Source organism: Tursiops truncatus, chromosome 2 (genome assembly GCF_011762595.2).
Source record: "Tursiops truncatus isolate mTurTru1 chromosome 2, mTurTru1.mat.Y, whole genome shotgun sequence".
Classification (NCBI taxonomy): Eukaryota; Metazoa; Chordata; class Mammalia; order Artiodactyla; family Delphinidae; genus Tursiops; species Tursiops truncatus.
Genome location: NC_047035.1, coordinates 83505151 through 83519549, shown reverse-complemented (window position 1 = coordinate 83519549; position 14399 = coordinate 83505151). Strand labels below are relative to the sequence as shown.

Here is a 14399-nt window from a genome sequence, read left to right as displayed (position 1 = left end):
TCCGACGGGGCAAACAGTAGGAGAACAAAGAATGGCATGGTAGTCAACAGGGGAGCTGGGCTGATAATGACCTGCCTAAAACTGGAGTGGAATGAGGCAGCCCCAGGAAGGAGTGGTGCTGGGAGCTGGTACTGCAGAGTTGCACAATGCACATAACAACCCCAAATACCAAGAACCAGTGCCCCCTGCTCTCCCATCATTCATGACTCAGGCTACACTTTTGTGGCTTTATTTTATAACATTTCTGTTTCACATATAGCATTGGGAGAATAATCATCCTCCCCAAGTTGGTGGCAGAGCTCTGTTACCCACACTGACTGGATGAAGCATCCCATTCTGAACGTCTTCGGGCTGTTCGTTCCAGCTACACTTTATAACCAGCAAGACCACCATTTTAGCCACATTCATCTCCAACGCAGTAGGGAGCAGGGTGGGGAAGTGAAGGGACAGGGCCACAAGCCCCTCAGGATAGGACTGGGCTGGGGCTGGTAAGGAGCTAGCTCCACCTGTCACAAGCATCAGGCTGGGAACAGCTCTTGGCTATAGGCCAGGACCGAAAGTCAGAACAGGCGCTGCTGGGCTGAGGGCCAAGAAAACCAGTTCTCTTTTAGGGAATTAGATGGGGTGGGACAACCCAAAACTGTCCCACTCTCGCTGTGCTCCATCCAGGCGGCCATGTAGTAGGGCCCCAGCCTGGCATTCCCAGAACCCCTATTTCTGCTGATCTGGATTCTAGCTCCAGTTCTGACCTTGGGAAAATCAAATTGTCTTGATCTTAAACATGGGGATGGTTTCCAGAAACTTACGAGCTTCCTTCTAGCTCCAAGACTCTTACCGCTCCCTCCTTTCTTTAAAAAATCACTGGGAGATCTGGAAAAGGGAGGTTGAGAACTCCTATATCCTAAGGGCTGATTCCACCCCTGTGTCCCCTATCACCAATGAGCAGGCTGAAGGGCCAGAAGCAGGACCTGGACCAGCCACTCTCCAAGGACATAGGGCTGGAGCCAGACAGAAGGCAGTAGCAAGTAGACTGCTTCTCCCCCAAAACACCAGTTTAGAAGCAGATGGGTTTGCTTCACGAAATGTTTAATACAAAATGGCAGCAGCCACTGTGCAGTTGTAACAAAATTAGCCATAGGGTGTCCAGAGAAATGTATGCAGGCAGCCTTGGCTGGAGTTAAGCCAGCCAACCCAGGCCTGCTGCCCAGTCAGCTGTGGGCTGTCACATGGCCAGGACTGGACGGTGGCGGTGGCAGCGCTGTGCTGGAGGCATTGAGCCCCGTCCTTCACGAGCACGCTGACCTCTGCCCCACCGTGGACTCTGGGTGGCACAGGTGTTCTGAGATGCCTATTTCCAGACCTCTACCCCAGTGGTAGGATTTCAGCTTAAAGAATGAGGGATGGAGGGGTTGCTGCAGAGGGGGTGCCCACTCACAAGCTGCTGAGAGCTGATGCCTCTAGAAATTGGCAGAAACAGAGGCTAGGTTTGGGGGGTATTTTTCCCCAGAAAGAAAAGATGCTACCAAGTTCAAATGAAGGAGAGGGGCAACGCTTCTTGTGTACTTGAGCAGAGTTCCCTGGCAGAGGCTCACCAGGAAAAAAGGTGCCCACCCTGGGAGCGGGGGTGGGGCATCAGGCTTGAAGTTAGAGAGCAAGGGCGCAGAGTCACCAAAGCCCTCCCACTGAGCCCCAGAAAAGCCAGCATGCTTCCTGAGGAGTCCATGTCAAGCTGCTGCACACTTTCCCTGGGCCGGTGGGCAGGGCCTGCCTGGAGAAGAGCTGCCGCGTCTCTCCTTCCAGAGAAAGGCCTCTAGGTGCTGGGAAAGGGGATGAAGTGTCTTGGAGTTAGTGGAATTCTGCGTTGAAGGCTCTGCCGATGACTAGCCGCCTCACCTCACTGGTCCCAGCCCCGATCTCATACAGCTTGGCATCTCTCAGAAAGCGGCCCATGGGGAAGTCATTGATGTAGCCATTGCCACCTGCAGCCATGGTTTGGGCACAGAAGAAAGGACAACAGGAAAAGTGATGGGCAGTGGGCAAAGCGAGGAAAGCAAACAGAAGATCAAATACATAGAAATGGGCTAGGAGGAGAGACTGATTGAAGAGAAGCAGCAAAAGGTGATGAGAGGTTTCCCTGGTGGCGCAGTGGTTAAGAATCCGCCTGCCAATGCAGGGGACACGGGTTCGAGCCCTCGTCTGGGAAGATCCACATGCCACAGAGCAGCTAAGCCCATGCGCCACAACTACTGAGCCTGCGCTCTAGAGCCCATGAGCCACAACTACTGAGCCCGTGTGCTGCAACAAGTGAAGCCCATGCACCTAGAGCCCGTGTTCTGCAACAAGAGAAGCCACCGCAATGAGAAACCTGCGCACTGCAACGAAGAGTAGCCCCCGCTCACCGCAACTAGAGAAAGCCCGCGCACAGCAGCGAAGATCCAACACAGCCAAAAATAAATTAAAAAAAAAAAAAAAGGTGGTGAGAGGGATGGGGTGGGGATTACCTAATTGTGGGGAGGGTGGACAGGAGGCCGGAAGTCCACTCAGAGTGCTGAGGATGCCAGGCAAAGGTAGGGGAGAACCACTGGCAAACATGGAGAAGGGGGACAAGAAACTACTGCATAGCACTTACTGGGGGCCAGGCCCAGAGAGGTGAAGTAATTTGCACAAGTCACAAAGCTGGTCAGTGGTAGAGCCAGGATTTGAACCTAGGCCGTCTGGCTCAAGCCTGTGCTCTCAACCACTATGCGGCATTGAAGTGAGGCTGTTCCACCTCTGAGGCGTCTCCTCTTCCCCACTCCCCAGTGCCCATAGGACGAGGCTGGGAGGGTAAGAGGGGGGCACTACTGGAGACAGTAGCAACCTGTGGCCTCTGGCAGTTTTCTTCTTTGCTTTTCCATGTCCTCCCAGTAACTGGGGCAGGAGGAACCTAAGGGTGCAGCTCAGCTGAAGCACAGGGTGAGGAGTGGGGGCCGCTCACCCAAACACTGGATGCCGTCCAGGGCTACCTGTGTGGCGCACTCGGCTGAGTAAAGAATCACCCCAGCACAGTCCTGTGGGAGGAGGTTCCGTGTCAGCAGGGTCCCCGCCAGGGCCACACGGAGGGGAGGGGGCCCAGCAACCACCCCTGCCCCGGCGCGCTCTCCTCTGGGCCCAGCCCTTACCTTGGCAGTGCAGTAGCCCTCATCACAGGCCTTGGCGACATTGTAGACGTACTGCCGACAGGCCATGAGGCGGGTGTACATGTCTGCCATCTTCCCCTGCATCAACTGCACACAAAGGGAGCCCACAGGTCAGTGTGGTGGAGACACGCTCCTCTCAGAATCATTCCCTAGTTACCAAAAGTAGGTCAGCAGTAGCAACCTGACAGCCAGGAATGGGGACCCGGGGCACAGAGAAGAGGTGGTGGGACTTGCTTAGGATGACAGACATGGTAGCAGGTCTGGAGTCAAGGCCAGAGAGCAGCTGCTGCATTGTGGACCTGGCCCTCCACTCACACGACCCTCATTACCGACCGTCCCGCAGCCCAGAAAGTGTGACTCAAAATGCTACTCCCTCTCCACAATCTGCTCCCTTCACCCTCCAACCCTACAATGCCTCATTCATTCATCTCAAACAGGAAGGGAGGTGACATGAGATGAACTGCCTGACAGCTTTCAAAGCCAGTAGCATGCTGAGGAAGCCTGCGCCCCAAGCATTCACTCATTTTTTTGTTTTTTTGGCCACGCCACGAGGCTTGAGGCTTGCGGGATTAGTTCCCCAACCAGGGATCGAGCCTGGGCCCCCTGCAGTGGAAGCACGGAGTCCCAACCACTGGACCGCCAGGGCATTCCCGCAAACTCATTTTTTTTTTTTAATTTATTTATTATTTATTTTTGGCTGTGTCGGGTCTTCGTTGCTGCACATGGGCTTTCTCTAGTTGGGGCGAGCGGGTGCTACTCTACATTGTGGTGTGCGGGCTCCTCATTGCTGTGGCTTCTCTCGTTGCAGAGCACGGGCTGTAGGCACTGGGGTTTCAGTAGTTGTGGCACGCGGGCTTCAGCAGCTGTGGCTCATTGGCCCTAGAGCACAGGCTCAGCAGTTGTGGCACACGGGCTTAGTTGCTCCGCGGCATGTGGGATCTTCCCAGACCAGGGCTCGAACCCATGTCCCCTGCACTGGCAGGCGGATTCCCAACCACTGTGCCACCAGGGAAGTCCCTCAAACTCATTTTTTTGATGAAGGATAGTAAATGCCCACAGCAAGTGCCCTATTCGTTCATTTGTTAAAGAAAAGCTGAACCCAACGAAAGAGTACATCTTAACAAAACCATTCCACTCACCTGGAAGTGGCCGATCTTCTGGCCAAAGGCTTCCCTCACGTGTAGGTAGGGAATAGCGTGGTCGAGGATGGCCTGCATGATCCTGCGGGAAGGAGAGAACACTGGCGAGGGGCCTCGCTGTTACCCCATTGCTGGTTGGGGGGCAAATGCTAGTGTGGAAAGGCCTGGGGGGCAGCCCAGCAAGACAAGGAGCTGGCGTCCCAGGGAGGAGAAAAGGAGCGTGAGGACCCTTGTCAGCCCTGCTCAGTCACTGCACTGACTGGCTGGCAGTCAGTGCCCCTTCCCCTGAGACCAGGCGGAGTGGCGGGACCCTTCGTAGATGGTTAGAGCTCAGGCGTCTTGCTTCACATCTGAGTAACTAAGCAGGGTGGCTCCTCAGGCCTTGTGTCTGTCACCCAGTGATACTTGCCTTCAGTGCAAAGAAAGTAAACGTGAGAGGAAAGGTAATTTTTTGTCTCCAGGAGATAAGGTACAGGCTCCCATCGGCCCCGAGGGGAGGGCTGCAGCACCACCTGCTGAGGAGGCTACAAGAGCCCAGCTCCTCCACCCCCCGCCCCGAGCCTCACACTCACCCGAGGGGCCCACCGGCCAGCACCAGCCGCTCCAGGTCCAGCCCACTCATCAGCACGTAGACGCCCTTACTTCGATGGCCCAGGACGTTGGCAGCTGCAGGGAAAAGTGCTGGTCAGGGGCAAGGGGGCTGTCCACAGCCTCCTCGCTTTTAGAGAAGTTGCTGGGTTTAGTAACGTGGCTCTCTCACAAGGCATTAAAATATGTTACCTGACCTTTAACTAGGGCTCCGGGTGAGGAAAAGGATGGAGTTTACCATTTCCAGTCAGAAGTGGAGTTTGCTAGTGGGGACATGCTCCCCTCACCCTGCCCCCAACACACACACCATCCCCAAGACCAGACACACAGGCCCAATCCTTAGATCCTCCCCTTCTCTCCTTGAGCTGCCTTGGATGGGAAAGAAGAAAAGCTAGTTTGGTCTAGAAGTCATCCAACCTCTCCCAATTTTTCTTTTTAACACATTTGTGCCCATAAAGGAACCAGAGAATTACTCTTTCCCCCAGGTTGAGTCTGCTCTGGTTAATACTACCCTCCACCCTCCCCTGGGTGGTCCATGGAAGAGCCTGTCCAGGAGATGGGCCACTGGGTGCTGGTGACAGAAACTGCTGAACACCTCCCCACCCAGGAAGCAAGGACACTGGATGGCCTGGGGAGGTGTGGGCAGGAAGCTGAGTGCAAAGAGTTGACACCACTGACCTGTCTTTAATGCTAGTGGAGTTTTTGCCTTGCCGACAAAGAAGGCTCTGCACTGATCGTCCCTCCCTAGATGCTCCTTATGACTAGAGCACACTTTTCTCAGGTGGCGGATCGTGGGGCAGAGGGATGGTTTACGGCTGAGACACAGAACCATCCTAACTGGTGATCAAATCTGTGCCCTCCGTCTCATCAGCGCGTGACAGGCGTGCTGGTTCTCTCATGATGTGGCACACTTGCACTTACACTTCAGGGGAGAAATACCTATAAACTGAACTGCCTTCCCTTCACCGAGTCCAGCTTCCATTAGTTTATTTAGATGTTTTTTTTAGCATTGTTAATGAATACCTCACACAGGCTGTACAGGCAAATGTACATACAAGGACGTCTGAAGGACATGAGTGGGTAAGGGCAGATCTTACCTTTCTACTCCAGATACTGGAATACCAGCCCCGGGCACAGTGTGTGGTCCACATAGGGAACACCACCCTTCCCTGAAGCCACAGTAGGGCATACAGCTGCAGGAGCTCTGGCCGGGAAGGACAGCTGTCCAGATTGAGACCAACACCTATGGGCCAGTGGGCAAGGGCACAGCGGCAGGCCCACTGTCTGGCCACGTACCATGGGTGAGCTAACGATGGTGAGGCTCTCCAAGCCAGAGATGGGCTTTCTCAGCGTGTGATGGGGTCAGGACAGGGGCTCCCTCGTTCTCAGAGACTCACCAGGAACCTCGCAGTCCTCAAAGATTAGCTCACAGGTGTTAGAGCCCCTCATCCCCAGCTTGTCCAGCTTCTTGGAGGTGCTGAAGCCTGGCATACCCTTTATGGGAATAAAAGGTGGCCCTGATTACAGAGCAGTCCCCAAGGGGGCCAAGAAAAGGGAAACCCCTGGGAAGTAACCATCTTTCCATCAAGTCCCTGTGTTTGCCTGATACACCAGCGTCTACTCACTCTGAATGCAACCACCCCATTTCTGGAGGCGCTGCCCTAACACTCCACCCCAGCCTCCCCTGCTGCTGGCTGCATTCTCCCCAGTTCTCGAGAGACCGGTTCTTTCCCAGTGAAATGCCAGATCCCTGGCGCCCTTCTGACCCTTCCTGGCTTTGGTTCCTTTCCTTGGGGGAAATCACTTCTTTTTTTTTTCTTTAAAGATTTTTTTAAATTTTAATTTATTTTTATTGGCTGTGTTGGGTCTTTGTTGCTGCGCACAGGCTTTCTCTAGTTGCGGCGAGGGGGGCTACTCTTCGTTGCGGTGCATGGGCTTCTCATTGCTGTGGCTTCTCTTGTTGCAGAACACGGCTCTAGGTGCGTGGGCTTCAGTAGTTGCAGCACGCGGGCTCAGTAGTTGTGGCTCGCGGGCTCTAGAGCGCAGGCTCAGTAGCTGTGGCACATGGGCTTAGCTGCTCTGCGGCATGTGGGATCTTCCCGGACCAGGGCTCAAGCCCGTGTCCCCTGCGTCGGCAGGCGGATTCTCAACCACTGTGCCACGAGGGAAGCCCCAGGAAATCACTTCTAAGACACTCTCCCCAGCCCACTCAATTCCTTTGCCCTCTTGTTCCTCTGCCACCTGTACCTAATGGAGTCCCACGCAGGGTTCAACTCAACCACCTGTGTGCTCTGACCTGGACTAATCAGATGCAGAACGCATTGGCATATGCCCATCAGAGCACTGCCAGGTGTTGCTTCCCTCTCCTCTAGGAGATGAGAGCAGCGTGACTCAACCTGGAGAGTTCCCATCTCAGCCATGCCCTTTGGGCTACTCACTTTTCTTGTCCTCCAGTCCCATTCCGAAACACTCTCTCCCTCTCCCTATGGAGGGTACTGCAAATCTTTAAAACACTCATTCACGAAACTCTCTACCAACTCCCCTGCCCCCATGGTCCCCCCGCCCTCCCAGGGGCCCTGGCCTCCTACTTCATGACCATTAGGCGGATGGTTCCTCCACCATCACCATCGCCATCCCCCACCCGTGCCTCTTCTCCCTCAACTCACCATTGTGCTTTGCTCACTCTCTCTCATGCATCTCACTTTCTCCTTCTCCTATTTTCTTTTCTCTTTACCAAAAAATTTGCTCAGTTCTCTCCCATCCCTAAAAGCAAACTGAAACTCCCAACTTTTCATTCGAACTCCTGCTGTCTCCCTTGTGCTTTTACTGACAAGACTTGGAAGGTGCGGTCTCCGGTCTCCACCTGCATCCTCACTCATACCTCGGGCTCCCGCGGCTGCTCTCTCCAAGTCCACCAGTGACACCCTGATTGTCAAAGCTGGTGGCCTCCCTTCAGTCCTCATCTTCCTGGACCTCCGGACAGCCCGGCTCTGTGGATGGCTCCACCATCCTCAGACTTGACCCCTCCTCCCTGAATTCCACTTTTTGGCCACCCTCCTTTCAGTCTCCACTCCCGCCTCAGCCCCATCCCAGGAGGGAGCCTCAGCAGAGCACACAACCCTGCTGGTCTTTGCAATCACCTGAAGGAGGTCATCTCTGGTGCCACTTTCAGGAGATAAAAGCCTCCCGCCATACACTCCCCTACACTCACCTTCTCCACAATGAAGGCTGTGATGCCCCGAGAAGCTGGCACAGCAGCCAGATCTGTCTTGGCATAGACAATAAGGACATCAGCATCAGGGCCATTGGTGATCCAGAATTTGTTGCCATTCAGGACATAGTGGTCTCCTAAGGACAGGAAGTTGGCTACTTGCATAAGCTGTATGGGCCTGTCTCAACCAGTCAGTTCTCCAGACCTTCTGTTGACCAAAAAGCTGTCCAGCTGGCAAGTGCTTCTAGAAACCCAGCAGAGGCCACCTCCAGTCACTGCTCCCTCACCTCGAAGGTCTGTCCCTCTGCCCACTCCAGCTCTCAAATCAAGGGGATCCTCACCTTTCTTTTCTGCTTTCAGCTTCATGGAGACAACATCGGAGCCAGCATTTGTCTCACTCATGGCCAGGGCTCCGACGTATTCACCGCTGATCAGCTGCAAGGAAAACCCCAAAGGGCCTTGTTATGACTTCAGAAATACCCTACAGGGGCTCACTGATACCATGTCTTGCCTGGTCACATGACACCCCTTCCAACTTCTTTCAGATCCGGGCATAGGTAAAGTCCTAGAAGAGAAGCCCCATAGCCACAAGCCTGAAGCTTTCTCTTCTATGCCCATTCCCTTTGCAAGGGAAGCTAGTCCTAGGCTTTCATTTCTTAAAATGCTCAGTAAATGTTGTCCAGTGACTGACTCAGGTGTTCTGGCCCTATTTTTAATTTATTTTTTGGCTGTGCCACGCGGCTTGAGAGTCCCCGACCAGGAATGGAATCCACGCCCCCTGCATTGGAAGCACGGAGTCTTAACCACTGGACCACCAGGGAAGTTCCTATTTTTAATTTTTTTGATTGAAGTATTTTATTCTTTTTTTAGTGTCATATTTTAGTTTTTTATTTTCTTAATTTATTTTTAGCTGAGTTGGGCCTTCATTGCTGCGCGGGATTTCTCTAGTTGCGGAGAATGGGGGCTACTCTTCGTTGCAGTGCGTGGGCTTCTCATTGCGGTGGCTTCTCTTGTTGCGGAGCACGGGCTCTAGGCACGCAGGCTTCAGTAGCTGTGGCTCGCGGGCTCTAGAGCGCAGGCTCAGTAGTTGTGGCGCACGGGCTTAGCTGCTCCACGGCACATGGGAGCTTCTCGGACCAGGGCTCTAACCCGTGTCCCCTACATTGACGGGCGTATTCTTAACCACTGCACCACCAGGGAAGCCCTGACTGAAGTATTTTAAAACAAATCCCTGACCCCTTCCTACCCCTATCAGTTTCAGGGCAGCAGCATGCTACAGAAAGCAAGGCTGACCAGCCCTCCCCAATGGGGGAGAAGCCTCATGGCTGGTGGTTGCACCATGCGATCAGCGTGTTTCTCCATCCCCATTTCCTCACCTTGGGGAGGTACTTCTCCTTCTGGGCCTCGTTTCCATTACGAACAATTTGGTTGAGGCAGAGGTTGGAGTGGGCACCGTAACTGAGACCCACTGCTCCAGAGACTCGGGATATCTCCTCCATCACCAGCACGTGTTCCAGGTAGCCCAGGCCAGAGCCACCATACTGAACTAGGGGTTGGGGTGGGGGGCGCAGGGGAGTGGAAAAGGCAGCCTGGTTAAATGAGGACACTGAGAGGAATCTTACATTTATTTGCAGTAGAGGAACACTCTTATAGCACCTATTCCAAGTTCCCTCTAGCAAGGTCAACAGGCGGGTGCTGTGGACCCTGCTCGCAAGCTCACAGAATTGGTTTTGCCTGCTGCTGCCTCTGGTCAGCTGAGGCATGGTTCAGAAAACAGTCATTGCAACTCCTGCTTTATCCCAAACATCAAAATCAGAGAGGCTGGGTTACCTGGTGCCAGCCTACCCTCCCTCCGCCCTGCTGTCTGGGTAAACCCTGGCAAGGCCCTCTGTGTATGTTCACTCTGACCAAGAAGTCAGGCTGGTCCTTGGCTCTAGGGAAGGGTTAGCCCAACCCGCACGACTCCAGGAAGGAAAGCCCAAGGGCGGGTAACGTTAGAAACTGCTACCAGGACACCATGTGGAAACCAGAACTCATATCTGGCTTTCTTTTCAAGGTTGTCCCTGGATAGGGTTTTCATCTGATTCCTAACTGCCTCTTTCTTCCATTAACTAGCATCTGATTCAGAAGAATATTCTTTATGGGGGCTCATAAACCCCCAAGACACAAGGGGAGAAAGAGTCTTGTTTGAGAGTTCCCAGCAACCTTCCCCCTACTATTGTACGTTAAGATAGTCTAAATTAATTTTTAAGTGGTTACATCATTATTCATGATGTAACTTTGTACGATCAGCTTAAATCCCAGGAACTGTCTCCAAGTGGTGAGGGGAGGATGTAAGGAGAGAATGCTGTGGTCCACCGCTACTCTAATGCCCAGTGAACACAGGCCAAAGTAGGGTGGGCTGTTCAGGCTTTGGCTGGCGAGGCCATAGGCTCACCTCTTTACAAGGGACCGCAAGCCAGGCCTGGCCTTTGCTCTAGAGGCCAACATCTGAGACAAAGCCCACCAGCTCCCTGCCCTCTCCCCCTGGAAACAAGTAGCAAGACCCACAGGGGACTCTGGACAGGCCCAGGGACAACCTGTTAAATACATCATCTGGCCACCTCACTGTGGAGGCTCAGACAGGCATCCCTCTCCCCTCTACCTCCGTCTGCTTCCAGATGAGCTCTAGGGCCCAGCTGTGGGCAGAGAACACAGGCGTCCCCCATAGGAACACACTGTCCTGAGTGGTATTGCCTCGATGCTACTGGTAGGGCAGAGCCTAGGGATTATGCGAGGCAGTAAGACTGAGGTACTCAGACCACTGCTTGATCTGGAGTTTTCTAAACTCCCCAGATCACCTGGGGGAACTTGTTAAGCATGCACTGGGTGACCCAAGTGAACCACACAGACCTAAATTCTTTGCCTTGTTAACATCACTGCCTAAAGACACAGAAGAGTTTACTCTTCTCTGGGTTGACAGTCACTGGGCACTTTCTCAGCTCCAAGTGGGAAGAGACTCTGGTTTCTCCGAGTATGATCTTTCTTCTCCTTTCCTGCTTCTTTTGGGAATGGTTTTAAAGGGCATGCAAGACAAGTTCTCTGTAGGGAAAGAAACCATACTCACCAGGGGCTGTGACACCCAAGACCCCCAGGTTCCCCAGCTGCTTCCAAAACTCCTGCCAACAGAATGGAGTGAGTATAGTGGGTTGTGAGAAAGCAGACAGTCACGGGGGCCTGGCATATCTGGAACAACAAGACCCAAGGGCTTCACAGAAAGGGGCTGCATTCTTAGGGGGCTTTCATTTACCAGAAGACTATGAGAGCTCTGCCAGGCAGCAGTACAATTCCCAGGCCATCCCCGCCCAGCTCCCAGTCTGCCCCCCGTGCCCCTCAGAGTGGGCCCCACTACGCACTCGCAGGTTCTTGAACTCATTGCTCCGATCAATCTCCTGGGCATGGGGTGCTAGATGCTCCTGAAGGAATTTAGCCATGGTCTGACGAAGCTAGAGGGAGAGATGTGGACAGATGCTGCTGAAACGGTACATAATTGCCCCTGAGGACAGCGTCTCCACTACTGAGGACACCTTCAGGGAAACGGGACACAAGTAGCCTCACCAAAGAGCAGCAAACTGAAACTTAGAGGCCCCACCAGTTTATGCTTCCTCAGAGATGATCTTCCCCTCTCTTTCTGAAGATTATTTCTTTTTATTTATTTATTTATTTGGCTTTTATTTATTTATTAGGCTTTTATTTATTTGGATTGTTTCTTATTTATTTGGCTGCGGCATAGGGGATTTTTTAGTTGTAGCCTGTGGGATCTAGTTCCCTGACCAGGGATCAAACCCGGGTCCCCTGCATTGGGAGTGCAGAGTCTTAACCACTGGACCACCAGGGAAGTCCCTGAAGATTATTTCTTAAATGTCACTCCCCTACATAAATCATTCCATGGCTTTCCACTGTCCTTAAAAGACAAACTCCTGGGCTTCCTTGGTGGCGCAATGGTTGAGAGTCCGCCTGCCGATTCAGGGGACACGGGTTCGTGCCCCGGTCCGGGAAGATCCCACATGCTGCGGAGCGGCTACTGTGCGCCATGGCCGCTGAGTCTGCGCGTCCGGAGCCTGTGCTCTGCAATGGGAGAGGCCACAACAGTGAGAGGCTCGCGTTCCGCAAGAAAAAAAAAAAAGACAAACTCCTTATATATGTATATGTATAACTGAATCACTTTGTTGTACACCTGAAACTAACACATTGTAAATTAACTATGCTTTTTTTTTTTTAACCATTTAAAAAAAATTAAGACAAACTCCTTACCCAGGACTGGAAGGCCCTGTGTGAGGTGACCCCTGCAGCCTATCCAACCTTCCCCAGTACCTTTCTCATCCCCCACTCACTGTGCTCCAGCCACGCCCCCTTCAGTTCCTGGCACGTGTCAGGCTCCTTTTTGTCCCTGAGCCTTTGGGTAAAAGGGATTATTCAAAAGAGATTAGAAACTCCTTTTGGCAGGAAAGTTTGAGAACTAGGATTGAACACTTTCTGCCTGAGGTGATTCAAAGCTCTGTCTGCTGACTGTAAATACAAGTGGACTTTGGGGTTCTGGGCAAGCTCAGGCACTTGCTTAGAGCCACGGGAGAATCACATTCCCCGGGAACTCCAAGCCAGTGTCCAAGTGAACAGTCTCCTTCCTCCAGGAATGGCTCTGGTTCAGCCCCATTCGTAACAACATCTTTCAAGTTTTTTTTCAACTTTGTGGTTTGACCCGATAGGTTGAAGAATTATATACACTGTGAATTTCAACTCCACCCCCAAGGTGTTTATTTGAAAGATTCCGTGGTGATGATTAACCAGGTTTGAGAACCACAGCCGTAGACAGTATTGAGGTGTAAGAAGACTTCAGACAGATTGAGGGCCCTTTTGCCGCACGCGGGTAGTCCTGCCAATCCTCCACCAAAACACCCCCCGCCCCACCATCCCCGGTCTCCCAGGAGCGTTCCTATCCTCGACTCCTCGTCTAACTCCGGCAACCGGGCCTTGCTTCCGCCACAGAGGGGAGACTGGGGCCCGCGGCCGCCCCCGCGCTGGCGCTCCTACAGCCCCCGGATCACACGCCGCGGCTGGGTGGGCGCTGGGTAGAAGAGCGCCAGGGAGACCACCGAGCACGGAAAATGGGCCGGGAGGGGGGTCAGGCTCCCTACCTGCTTCTGCTCCTCGCTTAGCCCATTGATTGCATCGTCCACGGGCAACAGCGAGTTGGCCCGCTGGGTAATCAGGCCGGCGAGCGGCTGCAGTGGCGGCCGCGGCCTCCAGCTCGCCACGCGTCGACCCAGTATCCAAGCTACAGTCGCCATCTCGGCCTTGTCCTGGGAACCTGAGCCCCAGCAGCTGTGAGCGAGTCCTACGGCGCTCCACCAATCCCCGGCTTCGCTTCCGCCACCCAATCGGCGAGGGGGTGGGTCTCCAGCAGCCAATCACCCTCCCCTGTCCGAGGAAGGCCGCGCTTCCCCCGGCCACTGCACCAGCCAATCAGCGGTGACCGCCTGCGGACCGACGCCCCGCGAGGCTGGTGTGCTTGCTGGGGGAGCTGGACCTGCAGGGGTCATGTCAAGTTTGGGTCTTTTTAAAGTGGACGAGTAGGAAGAGTGTCTTCTTTTTTGAGTTGAGGATAAGTATTCCCCCTGCGTTGAAAATAGCAGTCCCTACCTGCAAACATCTGTGGGAAAGCAAGTGTTAAAAAAGCAAAAGGAAAAGCTCCTAATGCCCCTTGCTTAGCAATACATTGTTAAAGCAAATCGGGGAAAAGAGCGCTTGCTCTAGGGTACACGTTGGTTATAACTCAGTGAATTTGCTTTATTATGTAACAAGGTTTGTTGAGTTTGATTGAGTTTTATGGGAAAGGGGTTGTTAAGGAGTTGCTGTCTTCCAAATTATTTAATGTACCTAAGAACAAGAGTCAGGACTTATTTTTAACAGGGGTGGGGTGATGGTGGACCGAACTCAGCTGCTCGGGTTCAGCTGCTTCCTGCTGGAAAGACAAGTGTTGGCTGGAAAGGACGGGTTGCTTTATTCAGAAGGCAACCTGGGGGGAAGGCAGAGTCGTGTCAAAGAACCAACTCTGAAGAGTCTGCTCCACCATGAAAGTTTTTAAAGGGAGAAAGGGGGGAAGCCATTCGCAGTTAATCATTTGGGGAGGGGGGATCAGAGTCTTCCTTATCTTCCACTAAGTGCAGACTTTCCTCTGATTGGTTGGTGGTGGGGTAACAAGGTGCTGTTTCAGGAATCTGGTGCTCAGCCTGAAGTTACCAT

At 53.3% G+C, this 14399-nt stretch overlaps 1 protein-coding gene across 2 annotated transcripts; it reads right to left on the bottom strand.

Moving 5' to 3' along the window:
- Positions 1-213: 213 nt before the first annotated feature.
- IVD (isovaleryl-CoA dehydrogenase) lies at positions 214-13493 on the bottom strand. Of its 2 annotated transcripts, XM_073800743.1 has the most exons (13): positions 13292-13493; positions 11513-11602; positions 11224-11275; positions 9494-9663; positions 8459-8552; positions 8118-8254; positions 6304-6400; positions 4891-4984; positions 4319-4400; positions 3162-3266; positions 2978-3050; positions 2502-2581; positions 1844-1979 (listed from the first exon to the last, which is right to left on the bottom strand). In XM_073800743.1, exons 1-12 carry the CDS (start codon positions 13442-13444, stop codon positions 2541-2543), a joined length of 1188 nt encoding a protein of 395 aa, XP_073656844.1. In that variant the 5' UTR covers positions 13445-13493; the 3' UTR covers positions 1844-1979; positions 2502-2540. The 2 variants fall into 2 exon arrangements, with proteins under 2 accessions (XP_033707364.1, XP_073656844.1); XM_033851473.2 differs by lacking the exon at positions 2502-2581 and having other exon boundaries at positions 214-1979; positions 13292-13492.
- Positions 13494-14399: the final 906 nt, after the last annotated feature.

What these genes read in the sequence shown, in the direction of transcription:
- IVD (XM_033851473.2), bottom strand. Translation starts at nt 13,444, where the DNA reads ATGGCGACTGTAGCTTGGATACTGGGTCGACGCGTGGCGAGCTGGAGG. An exon ending in GCTGAAAGCAGAAAAGAAAG is followed by an intron (nt 8,255 to 8,458) that starts GTGAGGATCCCC and finishes TCCTGTCCTTAG; the next exon opens with GAGACCACTATGTCCTGAAT. An exon ending in AGGGCTACTGCACTGCCAAG is followed by an intron (nt 3,051 to 3,161) that starts GTAAGGGCTGGG and finishes CTCCTCCCACAG; the next exon opens with GACTGTGCTGGGGTGATTCT.